At 45.8% G+C, this 19,895-nt stretch overlaps 1 protein-coding gene across 3 annotated transcripts in view; it reads right to left on the bottom strand.

Annotated features, from left to right (window-relative positions):
* The window catches only part of Pitpnb (phosphatidylinositol transfer protein beta), a 68,667-nt gene extending 50,715 nt beyond the window's left edge, over positions 1-17,952 (bottom strand). For 2 of the 3 annotated variants that reach the window (XM_045132746.1, XM_012951804.2), the window contains exons 1-3: positions 17,862-17,904; positions 11,982-12,012; positions 9,711-9,856 (exon numbers count right to left, since the gene is read on the bottom strand). In XM_045132746.1, the coding sequence (XP_044988681.1) occupies positions 9,711-9,856; positions 11,982-12,012; positions 17,862-17,881 (197 nt within the window). In that variant the 5' untranslated portion in view covers positions 17,882-17,904. Of the gene's footprint in view, positions 1-9,710; positions 9,857-11,981; positions 12,013-17,861 lie in introns of all 3 variants that reach the window. The other variant, XM_004670948.3, reaches the window with a different exon arrangement.
* Between the last annotated feature and the right edge of the window lie 1,943 nt (positions 17,953-19,895).

Genomic DNA, 19,895 nt, shown 5'->3' on the forward strand with positions numbered 1-19,895 from the left:
CTGAGACTACATAGGGAATTCCAGGTGAGCCTGGGCTAGAAGCAAGACTACACCTCAGGAAACCAAAAAAAAAAAAAAAAAAAAAAACCATAGTAAAAGTATTTTGGAAGTCTAGGAACCCTAAGAAAAGGGACAAGTTAGACAAATTTATAAAACAAAGCTAAATCTTCAAAAACAAAGCCAGGAGTGCTGGTACATGCCTTTAATCCCAGCACTAAGGAGGCAGAGAGAGGAGGATTGCAGTGAGTTCAAGACCACCCTGAGACCACACAGTGAATTCCTGGTGAGTGAGACCCTACCTCGACCCCACCACACACACAAAAAAAAACACCACTAGGGGCTGGGAGATGGCTCAGCAGTTAAGGCACTTGACAGCAAAGCCTAAGGACCAAGGTTCTATTCCCTTGTACCCACATAAAGCCAGATACACTGAGTAGCACATGTGTCTGGAGTTCATTTGCAATAAGGCCCTGGTGTGCCCATTCTCTTTCTTTCTCAAATAAATAAAAAAATTTTTTTTAAAAAGCACAGAAAGAAACCTCCCTCCTCCTGTTCCCCTAAACCATCCATGAAGTGGTGATTTCTCACAATGTTCCCCAGAAGTGCTCATGAGGCAGGTAGGGTGACTTGGCCCTGGAAAGCGAAGGCAGCAATGTCTTTGAGCCGGCCCACTTTGCTAGAGATCAAAGAATGATCTGGATCTCTTGCTAAAGGAGTTCCCTAGATCTGTTTGAGGAGTCCCTCCTGGGAAGGTCTCCTTTCCTAAAAATTGAATCTAATCCTAACATTGTGGTTGCTCAAGTTCAGTCTTCAGAATTTGTTTCACAGCTGGCCTCTTCTTGAGCCAGCCTCTAGCCCAGACCAATCTCTCAGGCTAACCTGAGCCTGAAGGTAAAGTCCACAATAAAGTGATAAACATGCTCCCAGGGGACAAGCTCAGGCCTGGCAGGCTCAGAACTTCCAGGTTCTGGCAAGCTTCCCTTGTCTCATCCACCTGGGCTTTTAAAGAGACTTTATTAGATTAAATTTCATTTATAAGAAACATGTTGAGCCAGGGGTTGTGGCACGTGCCTTTAATCCCAGCATATGGGAAGCAAAGCTAGGAGGATCACCAGGAGTTCAAGGACACCCTGAGACTACAGTGAATTCCAGGTCAGCCTGGGCTACAGTAAGACCCTACCTCAAAAAAAAAAAAAAAAATATATATATATGTATGTATGTATGTATGTATGTATGTATGTATGTATGTATATATATATATATAGTTTTTACTTATTTCACAGAGAGAAAGAGGCAGAGAGAGAATGAATGGGCGTGCCAGGGCCTCTAGCAACTACCAAAAAAATATATACATATGTACACGTATATATATGTATGTATGCATGCATATATATGTATGTATACACACACACACACACACACACACACACACACACACACACAGGGTTTTTATTTATTTCAGAGAGAGAGAGAGAGAGGAGGAGGAGGGGGAGGGAGGGAGGGAGAATATGAATGGGCGCACCAGGGCCTCCAGCAACTACAAACGAACTCTAGATGCATGGGTCACCTTGTGCATTTGGCTTACATGGTTCCTGGGTAATCAAACCTTGGTCCTTTGGCTTTGCAGGCAAGTGCCTTAACCTCTAAGCTATCCCTCAAGTCCCCCGCAACACACAAATAATTTTTTAATAAAGAAAAAAAGAAGGAATGAGGAGGAGGTTAAGCAGAGAGAGCTCCCACCACGAGGGAGGTAAAAAGGGCTTAGTAAAGCCCACCTTGTGGCCCAAAGGCGGGTCATTTGTAGATTGGATTGGGGGTTGACCTTAACCATCTACAATTCCAGGATCAGACTTAATCTTCCAGGAATGCCCCTTCCTAGGAGGGGCACAGGTCGTGTATAGAAAAATAGGCGTAGGGATCCCCTTTAGGCAAGAGATAAGGAGAAGGCAGATTCTTCTCAGATCTCTTAGCAAAGTAGAAACTGGGACACCCAAAGCCATTCCTTTACTTTTGGGATCCAGTAACCTAAACTGCCTCACACTCAAGTCTGAATACCTGAGCTCACTACCCAGACCCTATATTAAAACAAAGCACTCACTCTGGAGATCAAGGTAGGAGGATCACTCCAGGTCAGAGTGAGACCCTACCTAAAAAAGCCAAAATAGGCCAACGTGATGGCACACCTGGAATCCCAGCACTCAGGAGGCAGAGGTAAGAGGATCACCTACTTTGAGGCCGGCCTGAGCTAGAGGGAGAGCCTACCTCGAAAAAGACAAAGAAAAGCCACAATAAAGAGACTAGATATCCAGCATACAGAAGCAGGGAAATGATGACATTAAAATAGAGAAGAGACCAGTTGGAAAAAAGGGATACAGTAGAAGGCAGATTTGAGAGAGAATAAGGAAGGTAGTGTGAGAGAATTATGACCACAGCATTTTGTCTAGATGTAAGTGAAGGAGGGTGGAGTTAGGGTGACTAAAAGGGCTTTCTTATCTCTTGCCTAGTTCCAAAGAACTGTTTTTCCCCTCCTGAGAGGGAGTCTTTCATAGGATATAAACATTGTGCTTGATCAAGTTAAGCTGTCTCTTCCTGAGACAGCCCCTAGTCCTAACCACCAGCTGGCCCTCTAGCTCACCTGGGCCAAAAGACATCACCCTAAGGTTATAAATACCTTTGCAAAGGGAGGACAGGCTCTTGCTCTCTCTGATCATTTGGGAACTTCTAGCTGTGGATAAGTTTTTTCATTGGCTGGGCTGGGCCTGGCCCAGTAGGGAGGGGGGCCCAGCCCTGACTCTATGCATGGGTTCTTCATCTCCTCCAGTTCCCCACATGGCAGGAGCTCCCTGAAATTTTTCTCCTTTCTTTCCACACTTTTTCCCCAGATCTCTATCTGGTCACATGGACTCCTGAGCTATACATGGTAGCTTCTCCCCACTTCATTTCCCATTGCCTCCCAGCCTTTCCCTTTTCACACTCCTTTGTAAAATCTGAATAAAATGTGGTATTTTAAAAATTATTCTCTTGAAAAAGGAGGGAGGGGTACTTAATAGGACGGTATTGTATATATATATATAAGTAGAAAAATAGATTAATGGGGATGAAAAGGCCCAAAATGAGGCCTGGGGAAGAGACTGAGTAAAGGAAAGGTGGAGGGATAGCTAATCAAAATCAAAAGTGGGGGAAGGGAGGGTATTACCATGGGATATTTTTTATAATCATGGAAGTTGTTAATAAAAATAAATAATTATTCTCTTGAATCTGAAACTATCAATGGTTAGTTTGCAGATATGAACTCAGGGCTTGGGGTTCCAGGAAGCACCCCAAAACCCATTACATAAGGAGGTTGCAAAAAAAAGTTAAAACCAAAAAAGAAAACTGGGGCTGGAGAGATGGCTTAGTGGTTAAGGCACTTGCCTGAAAAGCCAAAGGATCCACCAAGGTGGCACATGCATCTGGAGTTCGTTTGCAGCAGCTGAAGGCCCTGGCGCACCCATTCTCTCTCTAGCTGCCTCTTTCGCTCAAATTAATGAAATAAGTAAAAATAAAGAAAGAAATCTGGAGGGTAGGGCTACAAAAAAAGCAATCTGGAAACCAGACTAACCGGCCATAAATAAAGTAAGTAACCTTCCCTTTTGTGGTCAGTTGAGCTTTTTAGAAAGAACACTGCAGGTTCGCTCTCAGACTCACAAAAGTGTTCAGCCCCTGGGGGCTGTGGAAACCATGAACACCGGGGACAATCCTAACCCACAGCTTGCTTCCTTCAACCAAAAGAAGAAGAAAACAGAAAAGGCAGGCCCACAGTGCAGGGCAGGCTAGTAAGGAACTGAGGCCTGGGCAGAAAGGAGAAAGGAAGCGACAGGCCACAGGTTCTCCAGCAGCAAGACCAGGCCTCCAGCATGGCGCGGTGTGGTGAGTGGAAGAGCAGAGCAGGACAAGGTGGGCACGGGCTTTGAGCCGTCTGGCACGCTGCATGAATCGCACACTACTGGCTGAGTACATTCTATCTAGATCTCGGAGGAACTCGAACCATTTCTGGGGTGACAGTGAGGGCCACAGCTCATATTCAGGGAAAGACGGGAGCCTTAACAAAAAAGGAAGAAAAGAAAACCAGTGTGGGAAATCAGCCACGATAGGTGGTATCATCTTTGGGTCAGAGTTGCGTTACTGACAATTTTGATGATGTCTCATTGCTTTACAACACCTCCAAGAACAGGTCTAGACCATGCCATCTGGTGAACAGCTTTAGAAATGGATTTCTGGATCATGGTGAATGGTAATTTATCCCTCTCATCTCTGGAAGTAACTATTAATTTCATGACCATGCATACTCATTTTAAAAAAATTGTATTTGCACTGGGCATGGTGGTGCACACCTTTAATTCCAGCACTCTGGAGGCAGAGGTAGGAGGATCACCGTGAGTTCGAGGCCACCCTGAGACTACATAGTGAATTTCAGGTCAGCCTGAGCTAGACTGAGATCCTACCTCAGAAAACAAAACAAAATATATATATATTTATTTGCAAGCTAAGAGACAGAGAAGACAGACACCGGGTGTGGGAAAATAGGCACACCAAAAACTCCAGATGCATGTGCCACTTTGTGCATCTGGCTTTATGTGGGCACTAGGAAAATTGAACCTGGGTCATTAGGCTTTCCAAGCAAGTGCCTTAACCACCAAGTCATCCCCCCAATACCCCTTCCCCTTTATCTTTTTGGTTTTTCAAGGTAGGGTCTCACTCTAGCTCAGACTGACTTGGAATTCACTATGTAGTTTCAGTGTGGCCTGGAATTCACAATCCTCCTACCTCTGCCTCCCTGGTATTGAGATTAAAAGCATGTGCCACCATGCCAAACTTCAGTTACTGTTTAAACTCTATCTCCTCTTGCTTATAGTCAATTCACCTTCAGATGGTCCTGGGACAATCTAACTCATCTTCCCAGGTCCCCTCGATAGTCCTCCAAAGCCTGAAAGTCTACACGAATGGGAACCCTAAAGACCTCCAGTCTGATGTGTGCCCACTTCCCAGCCCCATGCTTGTATTCTTTTCCCACGATGTCTATTCAAGACTGCGTTCCCACACCACATTAGTGCACTTCCAGGGTCCCTGAGATAGACCCATTGGAGAAATTTCCAAGCAGTCAACCTAATGACCTCACTCAGCTCAGAGAAGCCAGATCAGCCATCACCCCAATTCCTTAATGGCAATTTGAGTTGCTTAATCAGAGGGGGATTGAGGCAGTTTAGGATGAGTGGGACCCCCAAAAATAAAAGCAGAAATGTCCTTGAGCATGCCCTGGCAGTCTTCTCTTTGCTAGAGGTCAGAGAAGGACCTGGCTTCTCCTCATCTATTGCCTAGAGGAGTTCTCTCATCTGTCTTTCCACAAAGGCAGGAGTTCCCCTTTTCTAGAATAAAGATTCCTGAAAGGGTCTGGAGAGATGAATTACGGTTAAGGTGCTTGCCTGAAAAGACAAAGGGCCCAGGTTCAATTCCCAGAACCCATGAAGCCAGTGACACATTGTGGCATATGCATCTGGAGTTAGTTTGTAGCAGCTGGAGGCTCTGGAGCGCCATTCTCTCTTATTTGCCCCAGGAAGGAAGGAAGGGTAGGAGGGAGATTTATGCCTGCAAGGCTTAAACCTGAACCTGGCTGTGGTATATTAAGCTCAGCCCCCCAAACTTGGCATCATGGCTGGTTGGCTGAGCCCCCATTTAGAAAGTATAAATGACCCCAACTTGGGCCTCTAAGTGGGCTTTACTTCCTTCTGCCTTCTCATAGGCAGGAGCTTTTCAAAACATCTTCTCACCCTTAATTTAAGAAAGCCTTTGCAAACATTAATAAAAGAGGGAGCCAGGCATGGTGGTGCACACCTTTAATCCCAGCACAGGTAAGAGGATCACCATGAGTTCAAGGCCACCCTGAGAACACAAAGTGAATTCCAGGTCAGCCTGGGCTAGAGTGAGACCCTACCTCAAAAACCCAATAATAATAATAACAAATAAACATAAAATATAATAAAAAAAAAAAGAGCAACAGAGTAGAAGGAACCCCACTCTATTACAGACCAGTGTCAGTACTGTTCTCTGCATGACGGGAACCCTTCCAAGGCTTTACAAAGGGGATATATGGCTGGTAAGAACTTCCTCATACAAGACCCAGGTTTGACTCCCCAGGACCCACATAAGCCATATGCACAAGGTAGTGTACGCATGTGGAATTCATTTGCAGTGGCTAGAGGCCCTGGTGTGTCCATTCTTTCTCTCCCCCCCCAAAATGGATAAAAATTAAAAGAAAAGAAAAAAAATAACTAAGATCCTCAGGTTGGAGAATGGCTCAGCAATTAAATGCACTTCCAGCACTAGCATGAGGGCCTAAGGTGGCCTGAAGCTGCCGGAGTTCGAATCTCCAGAACCCAAGTAAACAGGAGGGCATGGCCACATGGGCCTGTAACTCCAGTCCAGCAAAAGGGAGCAGAGACCCAGGATCATGAAAAACAGCACACTCTGGTACTATGTACCCTCACTCCAACAAGAACTGGTGGAAATCCTCTCTTTTCAGACAGTGAAGACCATGAGAAAGACTCAAGCTCACCAAAGTGCTGCAAAGTGACGGTGGAGTGCTCAGCGCTAAGTGAGACATCTCTATCACCCCTCCAAGGCTCGAAGACCGCTGCAGAAGAGGCTGCGGACAGAATATAAGAGCCAAAGGAAGGAGAGGAGGGCTTATAATACTGTCTTCCAGACACCAAGTGACTATTTTTTCAGGACCCCAGGGTGGCTGACACTACCTACATAAAACCTGAATAATGAGTGGGGAAAAATGGCGATATCAAAATATGAGACACTTCTTGAAAGTGAGGAATTCAGTAGAGGGGGATGTGAGAGGGAGGAAAGGGAAGGTGGTAAGAGGGGATGTTATGATCATGGTACATTATCTATGTATAGAAGTTGTCAATAACGTTCAAAAAAAAAAAAAAAAACTGAAGGAAAGCCAAACATGGTGGCATATACCTTCAATCCCAGCACTGAGGAGGTTAGGGTTGAACTGCTATAATTTCAAGGCCAACCTGGGATAGAGGGAGCGACCTTGCTTCAAAAAGAAACAAAACCACCAGGCATGGGTGGTATATGTCTTTAATTCCAGCACTCGGGAGGGACAGGTGGAACATTGCTGTTCAAGGCCACCCTACATAGTGAATTCTAAGTCAGCCTGGGCTAGAGCAAGACCCTGTTTTGGAAAATCAAACTATAAAAAAATAAAAAGCTGACCAATTCACTGTCAATAAACTATACCATCTAGAACCCCAAAATTTTCTCTCAGGTAGCAAGGTTTTTACATATAAAAGGCGTTAAAAATTTAAAGACACTAAGATAATCTTTATGGGGCAAGAAAGATGGCTTAATGGTTAAGGCACTTGCCTGTGAAGCCTAACGACAGTGGTTTGATTCGCCAGGTCCCATATAAATCAGATAAACAAGGTGGCATGTGTCTGCAGTTCGCTTACAGTGGCTGGAGTCCCTGGCACCCCCATTCTATCTGCCTCTTTTCCCTATGAAACAAATAAAATACTTTTAAAAAAAAATAGGAGCTGGAGAGATGGCTTAGTGGTTAAGGCGTTTGCCTGCAAAGCCAAAGGACCTCAGTTTGATTCCCTAGGACCCATGTAAACCAGATGCACAAGGTGACACGTGCCTCTGCAGTCTGTTTGCAGTGGCTGGATGCCCTTGTATGCCATTCTTCCTCCCTCCCTGCCTGCTTTCTTCTCTCTCTCTGTCAAATAAATAAATAAGATAATCTCTATGGATAACTGATCAGCTAATGCCTTCATGATTTATCAAGTCAAACTTGTAATAGAAGAAACACTATCTTCTAAAGGAAATGACATGACAGCTCATCTGTAACTTCCAGGCACTTCACAGACATGACCAGGGTTTACTTTAACATGGAGAGAATAAACAAAGAGCAGAGATTTCCTCCTGGCCTTAGTGAGCCAGAGGCTGTCTAAATGGACCCAAAGTCATTATTGACCTTCTGCTCTTAGATAAACACTGGTAGGCATTCTCTATTTTAAAGACAGTCCAGACTGCCAAACGTGGGGAATACATAAGAGACCATCAACAACAAAGAGCTGAGGAGATGGCTTAAGCACCTGGGCTTCTCAGACTGGAGACTGTAGAGCTGGGACCCAAGTCAAAAGCTGAGCAGGGCTCTGACCGACAAGCTCTGGGTCGAGAGAGAGAGAGAGAGACAGACAGACACACACGCTGTCTCAAAAAGGAGGGGACACACAGTAAGAGAAGGACAGCAGGCATTCTCCCTTCATCTCAGAACACACATACACAGGACTTGTACATCTGCACAGACATGTGCATACACCACCACACATACCTAGTCTAGCTACAGACAAGTAGGAAAAAAAAAGAGCATGTACACAGTTAAGTCGCATAGATATTCAAATGGCCAATTTACAGAAAAAGCATATTCAATCATGAGGAAAGAATTACTAACCCAAATTGATCATTTCCAGTCTATGAAATTGAAAAAAGTTAAAAAGACAAAAATATGGAGAAATAGACACTATAAAACCCTTGGAGAAAATTTGGCAATAATATTAAAATTTAAGCTGATGGCACCTTCCCAGCAATGCTACTTTTAAGATTTTCTCCCAAATAAACATAAACCTAAAACATTCAGCTGTGTACAATCAGGTTCACTGAAATATTACTTTGTAGGCAACACAAACTACAAAATATTTAAAACATACAAATGGCCCTATCACATAAGGAATGGCTCAAGGACTGGGCCGGGCCCACACTGCGGCTTTAAGAGGAATCACAGAGCGTTAGACAAGACCGCGACACAAAGCTGCATGGAGAGCAACTCTCGGTGGCGCCGCTCCACTTCCCCTCAGCCGCCTGTTGTAAGACATATTTTGAAGGCAATGGGTGAAAGTTTCTTTTTTATTTTTGGAAATAGTCTCTCACTCTAGCCCAGGCTAAACTAGAATTCAGTCTCAGGGTGGCTTTGAGCTCACAGCAATCCTACCACCTCTGCCTCTAAGTGTTGGGAGTAAAGATGTATGCCACCACGGACAGCTAATATTTTTATTTATTTGTGGGGCATGGGGTTGAAAGTATGGATATGTCAGGGTCTCTTACTTCTGCAAAGGATCTCCAGATGCACACAGCACCTTGTGCATCTGGCTTTACATGGGTACTAGGGAACTGAACCACTGAGCCCTCTCTTCAGCCCCAAGCTTCATTTTTTTTAAATTTATTTTTATTTATTTGAGAGAGAGAGATACAGAAATAGGCAGGTAGAGAGAGAGAGAATGAATGGGTATGCCAGGGCCTTTAGCCACTGCAAACGAACGTCAGATATGTGTGCCCCCTTGTGCATCTGACTAACATGGGTCCTAGGGAGTCAAACCTGAGTCCTTTGGCTTTGCAGGCAAGCGCCTTAATTGATAAGCCATCTCTTCCAGCCCCCAAGCTTCATTCTTATAAGCTTCCCTCTTCTTGGACTTTTGTTACATATTATTTTTATAATTTAAGTATAACAATAAATTAAAACACAACATATTATCACCATGAAGTACATGTTTCCCACGTGACTGCCAATTAAGTAGACGGCTACATATATCACAAAGATGCTGAATAGCTACAGCATGACTTAATGACCGAGCATCAAACGTGAACACGCTGCTTACCTCTTCAAGTGGTAAATTTTGTGTGTATATTGTCCCTTTTCTCCATCCTTCTCATAAGGTTCATTCTTTAAGACTTCAATTCCTTCTCCGCCACCAGTTTCATTCTTACTAGCTTCTGCAACGGAGTAAAGCTGTCCGACCTGATACTGAAAGTTCAAAGAGCAGAGTGTGCTGAGTCAGTGCAAGCTGCAGAAAGAGCCTGTACTGGATTAGTCTATGCTACACTAACATACAAGATAGAGCTGACCCAACTCTTTCAGCGCATATTTTGTATGAACACGGACACAAGTTAGAAATGAATGTTTAGCCGGGCATGGTAGCACACGCCTATAATCCCAGCACTAAGGAGGCAGAGGTAGGAGGCCACCCTGAGACTACGTAGTGAATCTCACATCAGCAGTGAGTCCTTACCTTTGGGGGGGGGGCATGGTGGTGTACACTTTTAATCCCAGCACTCAGGAATTAGGAGGATCACTGTGAGTTTGAGGGTAGCCTGAGAATACAAAGTGAATTCCAGGCCAGCCTGGGATAGAGCAACCCTACCTCAAGAAACCAAAAAAATAAAAAGAAAGAACGAACTTCTAATTCAAAACTAAAATTTTACTAAGAGGGACAAACTAGGGCCACCAAAACCTCAGGAAATACCCTCATCTCATAAGCTCATAGGAATGTGATGCTATAGTGCAGGTTAAATCAATTTTATTTAAAACAAACACAGTATTACTCAATTTGGAAACGTTTGGGAAGCTGGAACCAAACAAACTTCTTAAGAGCTCCAAAAATAAACCGTCTGTGGGGACTTCGGGCTGTGGGGAGAGCGGTTTCTTCTTTGGTCCCACACACTCCACTTGGACTACTCTACTAATGTCAGGATCCAAACTGTCCTTTTCAACATGTAAGATTTAAAACAGGATTCAAATGCCTCTAAATCAAAAGGAAAATTTCATCTCGATTCTGAGCAGAAATCTGAACAGAAACAACTTTACCCAGAGATTAGTGACTGGTAACCTATGGCATGCTCCTGGGCTTTCCTGTTCTCACGTGAAGAGTGGCGGGGGGGGGGGGGATGCTTAGAACAGTGACTGAAACCACATTTTGGGTGACAATCCTAGGACTCAGATTCCAACAAGCTTACTCAATCAGTTGAAATCAAAAGAAAAAAAAAAAAACACTAACAAAACCAAATGTCAAGTTCCTCCACATCTGAGTTCAAACAATCAATTGTGTAAATAAAGAGGGGTGCCTGGCCCGTGTCTAGTATTGTAGCCCAGTGAAACCTAAGTCACTGTGGGACACATGCAGCTGTGTTCACATCTATACTGAACAGTGCCAAGAAACCACTGTCCCCAGTCCTGCTGTTTTTCTGTCAGCTGTCACTTCATAGGTTATCAGTATACTTTATCCAGTTTCCAGTCTGCTGTCAGCTCTAGGAAGACCAGATGACTGAGTGTGTGGAACGGTGTGCAAGGTCAGTGAGGCCCGCCGTTATCCTCGCTGTTGGCTGCAGGTAGCTGCAACTACAGGTCACAAGTTCCCTCAAGGTGATGGAACAAAGCAAGGAAGACAGTAAGCTCACAGTTCTGCCAGTCAGACAGTGTCTGAAACACATCTTCACTTCTAAGCAACAACAGGGAACCATGCAATGAGACCGGCAGGCAAGAATTCAGGAGATCTTGTCATATTAGCCAAATGGGTGGATGGATGGGAATGCTGAACCCTTCTGAAATGAACAGAGGAATTGGGGAGTGGTGAGGCTGGCCAGCAGAGCTGCCATGAGAAAACCTGAAGGATTACAATAGCAAGCCAGAGGGGCCTGATTTCCACCACTCAAGTAGGTGTGAAAAACCGAACAGTCAAGTATTATCAGGAAGCAAGATTTTGTTTAAAGACAGTGAAGGATGCAAAAAGTTAATCTGTGAAGTGCTCATGTTTAGGTTGGAATCTCCTTTCCCTTGGGACAGTAAAGAAAGAATTCCTGCACTAAACAACTTGCTACTGACCCAGACCCCCTCCTTCCCAAACAAGACATGAAAAAATCATCTGTAATGTTTCTGTAACACACCAATTCACCGTTACAGACAGCGGAATGAAAAAGTAAACGAAGGCTGGCTCAGGGGTAGAATGCTTGCCCAGCATGTGTGAGGCTCTGGGTCTCACCCTCACATCACACCAAAAAGGAGAAAGGTAAACATGTATTAAGCAGCAAAGCATACACTGATGTATCAAAGTAAATGACACTAACACAATGGTGCAGAGCCCAGAAACACTTACCTCCTGCACAGAACACGGCAAAACCACACGGCTAAAAAGATAAAAAGAGAAAATACACATTACATGTGAAGTTGCTTGAAAATATAACTCTCTAGACTTGAAGGGGCAAGGGCCCAGTAAACAAGACTCTTAACTGCCAAAGTCCAGGCACGTCATTATGCAAGTGGGTCTCTGCCGAGCCTGCACTAACTCCAGTAATGAAACGACCATCCTGGACCAATGGTCATCTACACTAAGTGACCTCACTGTATCATCCTGGACCCCAATGGTCATTTGCACTGAATAACTAGGCTGTGCCAGGAGCCAAAACACAGGCACAGAAAGTCTTCTGAGGAGCAAGCAGGCAAGAAAAAAAAAAATCACCAAAAATCACAGCTACAGAATGTATTACTTATAAACTGTCTTGTCAGGAAGCCCTACTAAAATTCTTAGTATAGTATGCTGTGTATTTCATTTTTAGCCTTCTCTCAGTGTATCTTGAATCTTGTGAACAAATGCTTCCAAAAGCTGTCCTTCCACTACCCAAATATTCAAGACTAGTAAGGGAAAAATAAGCAAATGCTCCTTTAGAATAATAAGAAAATAGCTTTTGTTAAGGAAATTACCATAAACCTTAGAAACACAACAACCTCTTCCAAGGTAATTTCAGTATGGTTTATATGTCTGAATTGCCCAGGTGTCTGTTACTGGATATTCCAAGAGGCTGCTTTCATAGCTCCATTTACCTACAATACAATACTGATGATAATTCAAAAACACGCCAGGTGTGATGGCACACGCCTTTAATCCCAGCAACCGGGAGGCAGAGGTAGGAGGATCACTGTGAGTTCGAGGCCACCCTGAGACTACACAGTGAATTCCAGGTCAGCCTGAGCTAGAGTGAGACTCTACCTAGAGGAAAAACAAAAAAATCATGGGGCTGGAGAGAGGGCTCAGCAGTTAAGGTGCTTGCTTGCAGAGCCTAACAACCCAAGTTTGATTTCCCAGTACCCATGTAAAGCCAGATGCACAGAGTGGCACATACATATGGAGCCCATTTGCAGCAGCTGGAGGCCCTGATGTACCTATTCATTCTGTTTCTCTCCCTTCCTCCCTCCCTCCTGGGAAATGTTGGCACACGCCTTTGATCCTAACACTTAGGAGGCAGAGGAAGAAGGATCGCTATGAGTTCGAACCCAGCCTGAGACCTCACAGTGAATTCCAGGTCAGCCTGGGCTAGAATGAGACCTTATCTCGAAAAACTAAATGAAACAAACACACACGTTATGGTACCTGCAGAAAATTGCTTTTTATCACTGGATATTTTCACAAGAATTTTTATTCACCTCTAGAACTCTGTCTACCAGAGTAAATACCAAAATCCTGGGCTGGAGTGATGGCTTAACAGTTAGGCACTTGCCCACCAAGCCTAAGGACCCCGGTTCGAGGCTCAATTCCCCAGAACCCACGTTAGCCAGATGCACAAGGGGCGCACACATCTGCAGGTCCTTTGCAGTGGCTGGAGGCCCTGGTGTGCCCATTCTCTATTTCTCTATCTGCCTCTTTCTCTGTCGCTCTCAAATAAATAAATAAGTAAAAAATACCAAAATCCAAGATCACTCTGCATCACTTCTAACAGTTGGATTGTTTGAGATGAGGTGATGAAACGACAAAAGCTTGAACTGGACACCTCATTCATCAGCGTAGGAAATTCCCTTTTTACTCACCCCAATTTCTCTCCAGTTGTAATCTCTTTATATGTCTCAAAGCTATTTAATGTATATATTAATATTTTCAGCCAGGCAGGGTGGTGCACGCCTTTAATTTCAGCCCTCAGGAGGAAAAGGTAGGAGGGTCAGTGTGAGTTTGAAGCCAGTTTGGAAGTACAGAGTGAGTTCCAGGTCATGCTGGATAAAGTGGGACCCTATCTTGAAAACACGGTATTATTTTTTCAACCAAGATGTTCTTCTTATGAAGACATGACATGAGGCTAATATAACCCAGAATACAGCTAGTCGTCAGTTGTTACCTGGGCAAAACTTTCCACCCCATTGGTGTTCTGAACGTTCACATCATCTTAACCTCCAACAGGTACAAAACAAGCCTCCTGTCCCACCCCACACCCATTATGACTGCCACTCTGAATGGCGATTAAGACCTCGAAAACTCTCAAGTCGGTGAAAGTACTTGTATTCTCACCAAGAACAAACCTGTCCCTACAGGTCACTGTCTTGTTACAAAGGTCACGATCTGCAGAGGACGAGGTCAGAGAGATAGTGGTACTACTTCTAAGGACCTGAAAGACGTGGTAAGAAACTCAGGAAGTTCATTACGCAGGCACTAAGGAACCATGAAGAGTTGTTCCAAGAGACAGACATCACTACAGCCGAGCACAGGACTAGTCATCCACAGGTGGCTAAAAGCAAAGGCTTAGGAGTACAGAGTGAAGAAATATTCCGAGAGGTTCTCTGAGAGTTACTGAGAAAGGACTGAACCCAGCCGTGAACTAGAGAGTACAGAGGAGAGGACATCCATCACCCCTGAAGTTTCGCAGAACTGAAGACTCACAGCTAAGCCAGTTAAGCCTCGCTCTCCAGCAGGAATATCCCCGTGTTTAATAATATGTTCAGAGATACCTCTGGCAAAATGAAAGTGACTAAGTGGTTCAGAACCACGACTCAAGTAAGTTCTTCGAAAGTTGCTTAGTAAAAAGTAAAAGAAAGCCGGGCGTGGTGGCACACACCTTTAATCCCAGCACTCAGGAGGCAGAGGTAGGAGGATCACCATGAGTTCGAGGCCACCCTGAGAATACATAGTGAGTTCCAGGTCAGCCTGGACTAGTGTGAGACCCTACCTCAAAAAAACAAAAATAAATAAATAAATAAATCAAAGAGGCTAGGCATGGTGATGCATGCCTTTAATCCCAGCACTTGGAAGGCTGAAGGAGGAGGATCCATGAGTTCGGGGCCACCCTGAAACTACATAGTGAATTCCAGGTCAGCCTGGGCTAGATAGAGTGAGACCCTACCTTGAAACGACCCCCCCCCAAAAAAAAAGTGGGTTGGAGAAATTAGCTTAGTGCTTAAGCTGCGCCTGCAAAGGACCCAGATTTGATGACCCAGTACCCAGGTAAAGCCAGATGCACATGATGGTGATGCATCTGGAGTTCATTTGCAATGGCTAGAGGCCCTGGCATGGCCATAGTCATTCTCATTCTCTCTCAAATAAATAAATAAAATATTTAAATTGAAAAAAGTAAATGAAGAAAAGGAACAGACAGCTTTTTACAACCGATTATTATTCAAAAAGCAATATATGGGCACTGAGGAGATGGCCCAGGGCTTAAAGGCACTGGCCTGCAATACCTGTGGGCTTGGGTTTGACTCCCCAATACCCTCATCAAACCAGATGCACGTGGTGTACACTTCGCATGGCTCACATATGCTCCCTAGCTCGCTGTCTTCTTCTCTCCTGCTCAAAATAAATTATTTTTATAAAAAGCAATATACAATCTTTAGAGTAATTTGAAAATTCACATACTTCTCTGAAAATCTTCACAAAACTGTATTTCCAAATAGAATCAGCAATAAATTCTTCAAAAACCAAGATTTTACACTAACAGCAACTTCACTGTTGCTTAGTAACTAACTGGAAGGGAACCAGCTCAACCTGCTATTTTCTAAGACAAACATCTGCCATAGTACTTTACCAATACTTTACACAGAACTCGTGTATCCTGGGGTCCCAACAGTGAGTCCTTAACGTACACTGCCCACCTCCCCTCCCATGCAGACATTAGGAACATAGCGTCTATCTTAAAACTGACAAGGAGGGCTATAGAGATCGCAACAATAAAGGTGTTTGCCTATGAAGCCAAAGTACCCAGATTCCATTCCCCAGGACCCATATAAGCCAGATGCAGAGGGTGGCTCATGCATCTGGAGTTCACTTGCAGCAGCTAAAGGCCCTGGGTCACCTATTCTCTCTTTATCTGCCTCTTTCTCTCTCCAACTCTGGGCACATTTCAACATTTGTCATCAGTGTGTCTAAATTTTATAACAAAAGTCCAGGTTGCATTTTTAAAAGCACTGCCCAAATTCCCAGTGGGAACTGCTTTCCCTTTGCACTTACTACTCATGTAACTGACATTACTACGAAAATAAACACGGCTAAATGTCTGGTCTAAAATCCTCTTTGAACTTATAGTGCACAGGCTTTCAGCCAAGTCCATGCCTTTCTGTCTTACACTCAATTCCATCTGTCATAGTATAGTTTAACTGCAAAATCCAACTCTACAGAAGAAGGCAAAGGCGAAGTCTTTCCTCAGGATCCCTGTTCACTGACCAAGGAGCACCCTTTCATCAATTCCTTAAACACAGGTTCACTAAGCACATACTTCAGTATGAGGTATTATTCCAAAGACAGTGGGTGTAAGAATGAGCCCAATGGGTCATTCCACGCAGATTACAAAATTTAGAAAAGAAAATAAATTTCCTAAGAAGCCAATATTTGAGCAGAGAAGTGGGAAGACGTGAGGAAGCATTTGAGGGAGGAACAGGAGGCAACAACAATACCCCTGAGTTGAGTGTATTTGTAGAGCAATGGGCTGCAAGGATCCTGGGAGGCCCAGAAAAGTAGTGCATGAGACTGGACTGGAGAGCTGGCTTAGCAGTGAAGGTGCTTGCCTGCAAAGCCTAAGAACCCAAATGCAGGTGTCTGGAGTTCATTTGTAGTGCCTCAAGGTCCTAGTGTGCCTATTCTCTCTCTACTTCTTAAACTCTCTCTCTCAAATAAGTAAATAAAATTGAAAACAAATTAAAAAAAAAAAGAATTTAAGCCTGGCATAGTGGCACAAGCCTTTAATCCCAGCACTTGGGAGGCAGAGGTAGAAGGATCGCCATTGAGTTCGAGGCCACCCTGAGACTCCAGAGTAAATTCCAGTTCAGCCTGGGTTGGAGCGAAACCCTACTTCAAAACAAACAAACAAAAAAGAGAGAGAAGAAAAAAAAAATGAAAATCAAATAGGGGGAGGGGAGTAACAGCAACCAAACAAAAGAACGGGTCATACTTGAAACCTGTAATTGCCCAAGAGATGCTGATTCAGGTGTGACAGCTGGACATTTCAAGAGCCACCCAGATTACCCTGGGGTAATTACGCTCACGGGGTTCCCTTAACTGTGGGCTTTAAAAAGGACACAACTTTTCACCATGAGCACTGGTGGGCTGTAAACACACAGAAAAACCTGGAGATGACCTTCCACGTGTTTGAACAGTCTTATCACCACCTTAAAGAGGGTCGCCACACCCTAAAGAAGTGGGGACCTGAGACGGACCGCAGGAGAGCTAGAAGGCCCGGGGGTGGAAGGGAGATGGGGTAGACACCATGTTTACGGGTCTCCGGAACTTCAAGGAGGCGAAAACGTCCCCAACACCATCGGGGAGAAGGGAGGGGAATCAGGACCATCTCCGCACTAGGCTCCAGCAGCCCAGGCGACAAATCACGGTCGGGCCGGACCACCGCGTCCCGCCCACCCCCGCGCGCACCCACCCGAGCCGCCGTCTCCCGGGGGCCTGGGCGAGCTTGCAGGGTGGGGGCCGCGGAAAGGCGGGTCCCGGCGGAAACTCCCGGCCGCGCCTTCCGGAGCCACGCGCTGGGGTCGCGACCACCGCCGGGGCTAGAGGAGGTGATGGGGAGGGAAGGGGGGCCTCGTTACCACGACAACGCCGGCAGGGTCGTAGGAGGGGGGGCGTCCCCACGGCAGAGGGCCGGGGGTGATGGGGCCCGCCCGAAGCTCGCTCTTTCTCTCTCGCTCTCAGTCCAACCACCGTTCCGCTTCCTTTCCCCCCAACCTCGGAAGCCACGCTTGTGGCAGCTCCCCACCCCCGCAGCGATCCACTTACAATTCTTTAATCAGCACCATTTTCCCGGAACCCCCTCAACAGCTGCCGCCGCCACCGCCGCCGCCACCTCCACCACCACCACTGCCGTCGCCGCCGCCGCCGCTGCTGCTACCGCCTCTCACCACGCATGCGCAGCTCCGCCTACCCGCCCTTCCTCAGACACCGCCGCGCCTGCGCGCGTCCACACCCTTCCGCCGCGGATCGTTGCGTCAACGCGCCCGGGGTGAAGCTCCGCCCCTTTCCTCTCCCTCCCTCCCCCCCCAACGCGGCGCATGAGGTCTACACTGCGGCTGCGCAGTTCGCCACCGAGCGTGCGGCTCGTACTGCGCCTGCTCAGACGCGGTGCGCACGCCCCGGGTGGCTCCGGCCTCAAATTCCCCCAGCCCCAGACGTCGTTTGCAGCCTACGGTTTCCGGTGAGGGTTTTTTTTTTTTCCCCTCCCCGTTGCTTCCCTTGAAGGCGTCTTGCTGTGCCGAGAATGTCTGTGAGAGAGGAGATCCGGCCTTCCTGACTGACATCGCGCTCCCGCGGTGCACGCTCGCGACGTCCGACGGGCGTCCTGGAGACCGGCGACGCCAGGTTCCGCCCGTCGCCCACCTGGTGCTCTCACCTCGGGATTTCGCAGGAGGATGTTCTGGAAACCCTCTTCCCCCCGCCCCCCAACCTCCGTGTCCTAATTTCTGACCCTCAACGGAGTCACCTTTGCACAAAAAGATGATATTAGACGAGTTCTGCTGTCGTATATCAGTATTTCACGATATATACTTTCGGGGGGGGGTGGAGAGGAGAGCACTCATCTCAATCAGAGTGTTGGATTTTATGTTTTCTATTTTGTTTATTGTTGTTTGCTTTTTCAAGGTAGGGTCTCGCCCTAGTCCAGACTGACCTGGAATTCACTATGGAGTCTCAGGGTGGCCTCGAACTCACGGCGATCCTCTCATCTCTGCCTTCCGAGTGCTGGGATTAAAGGCGTGGACCACCACACACTGCCAAAAGTGCTAGATTTCCGCCCCCCCCCCCCAGGTCAGTTATCTCTCTAGCCCAGGCTGAGCCGGAATTCACTAGTCTCAGGGTAGCCTCAAACTCATGGCAGTCCTCCTACCTCTGCCTCCTGAGTGCAGGGATTAAAGGCGTGTGCCACCACGCCTGGCTGAAAAAGTACTAGATTTTTTAAAATATTTATTTATGAGAGAGAGAAGATGGGTGTTCCAGGGTCTCTAGCCACTGCAAATGAACTACAAAAACATTGTCCATCAAGGGCATCTTACCTGGCTTATGTGGATAGTGGCAAGCGCCTTAACCCATAAGCCATCTCTAGCCCAGTGCTAGGTTTTTACTCTGGTAAACCAAGATTTCTCAGCACAAGTAACGTGTCAAATATTTCACACATTAGTTGATGTGACACAACTGGTCAAGCCATTTTTTGTTCATTTTTATTTATTTATTTTTGAGAGTGACAGGGACAGAGAGAGAGAGAGAGAGAGAGAATGGACGCGCCAGGGCTTCCAGCCACTGCAAACGAACTCCAGACGCGTGTGCCCCCTTGTGCATCTGGCTAACATGGGTCCTGAGGAATCAAGCCTTGAACCAGGGTCCTTAGGCTTCACAGGCAAGCGCTTAACCGCTAAGCCATCTCTCCAGCCCTGGTCAAGCCATTTTTAAGCAGTCCTTCAGATGGTATTATTGGTCTGTCTCCTCAGCCACAGAGAAATACTTCACCTTAAACCCAAAAGACCTTGTGTTTTGGCCCCCAGGGAGTTTGTGAACCTCTGTAATGATATACATACTTTCATGTCATGTATGATTCTGTATTTTGTCACATGCCATATTTTCCCCCTGCCCTCCATTTCAGAGTGATCTTGAGACTATTTGCATGAAAACTAGAAATAGTCCCCAGAATGCTGTGGTTTTTGTTAAATATCGGGGCATAGGTCATATATTGTGCTGCTGTGTGAGAGAAAGGTTTGGACTTTGGAGTAGAAAGATCTGAGCCTGAATCTAGGCTCTTTGACCTCGAGGTACATACCTTGAATA

This window comes from Jaculus jaculus, chromosome 13, assembly GCF_020740685.1.
Source record: "Jaculus jaculus isolate mJacJac1 chromosome 13, mJacJac1.mat.Y.cur, whole genome shotgun sequence".
Lineage (NCBI taxonomy): Eukaryota > Metazoa > Chordata > Mammalia > Rodentia > Dipodidae > Jaculus > Jaculus jaculus.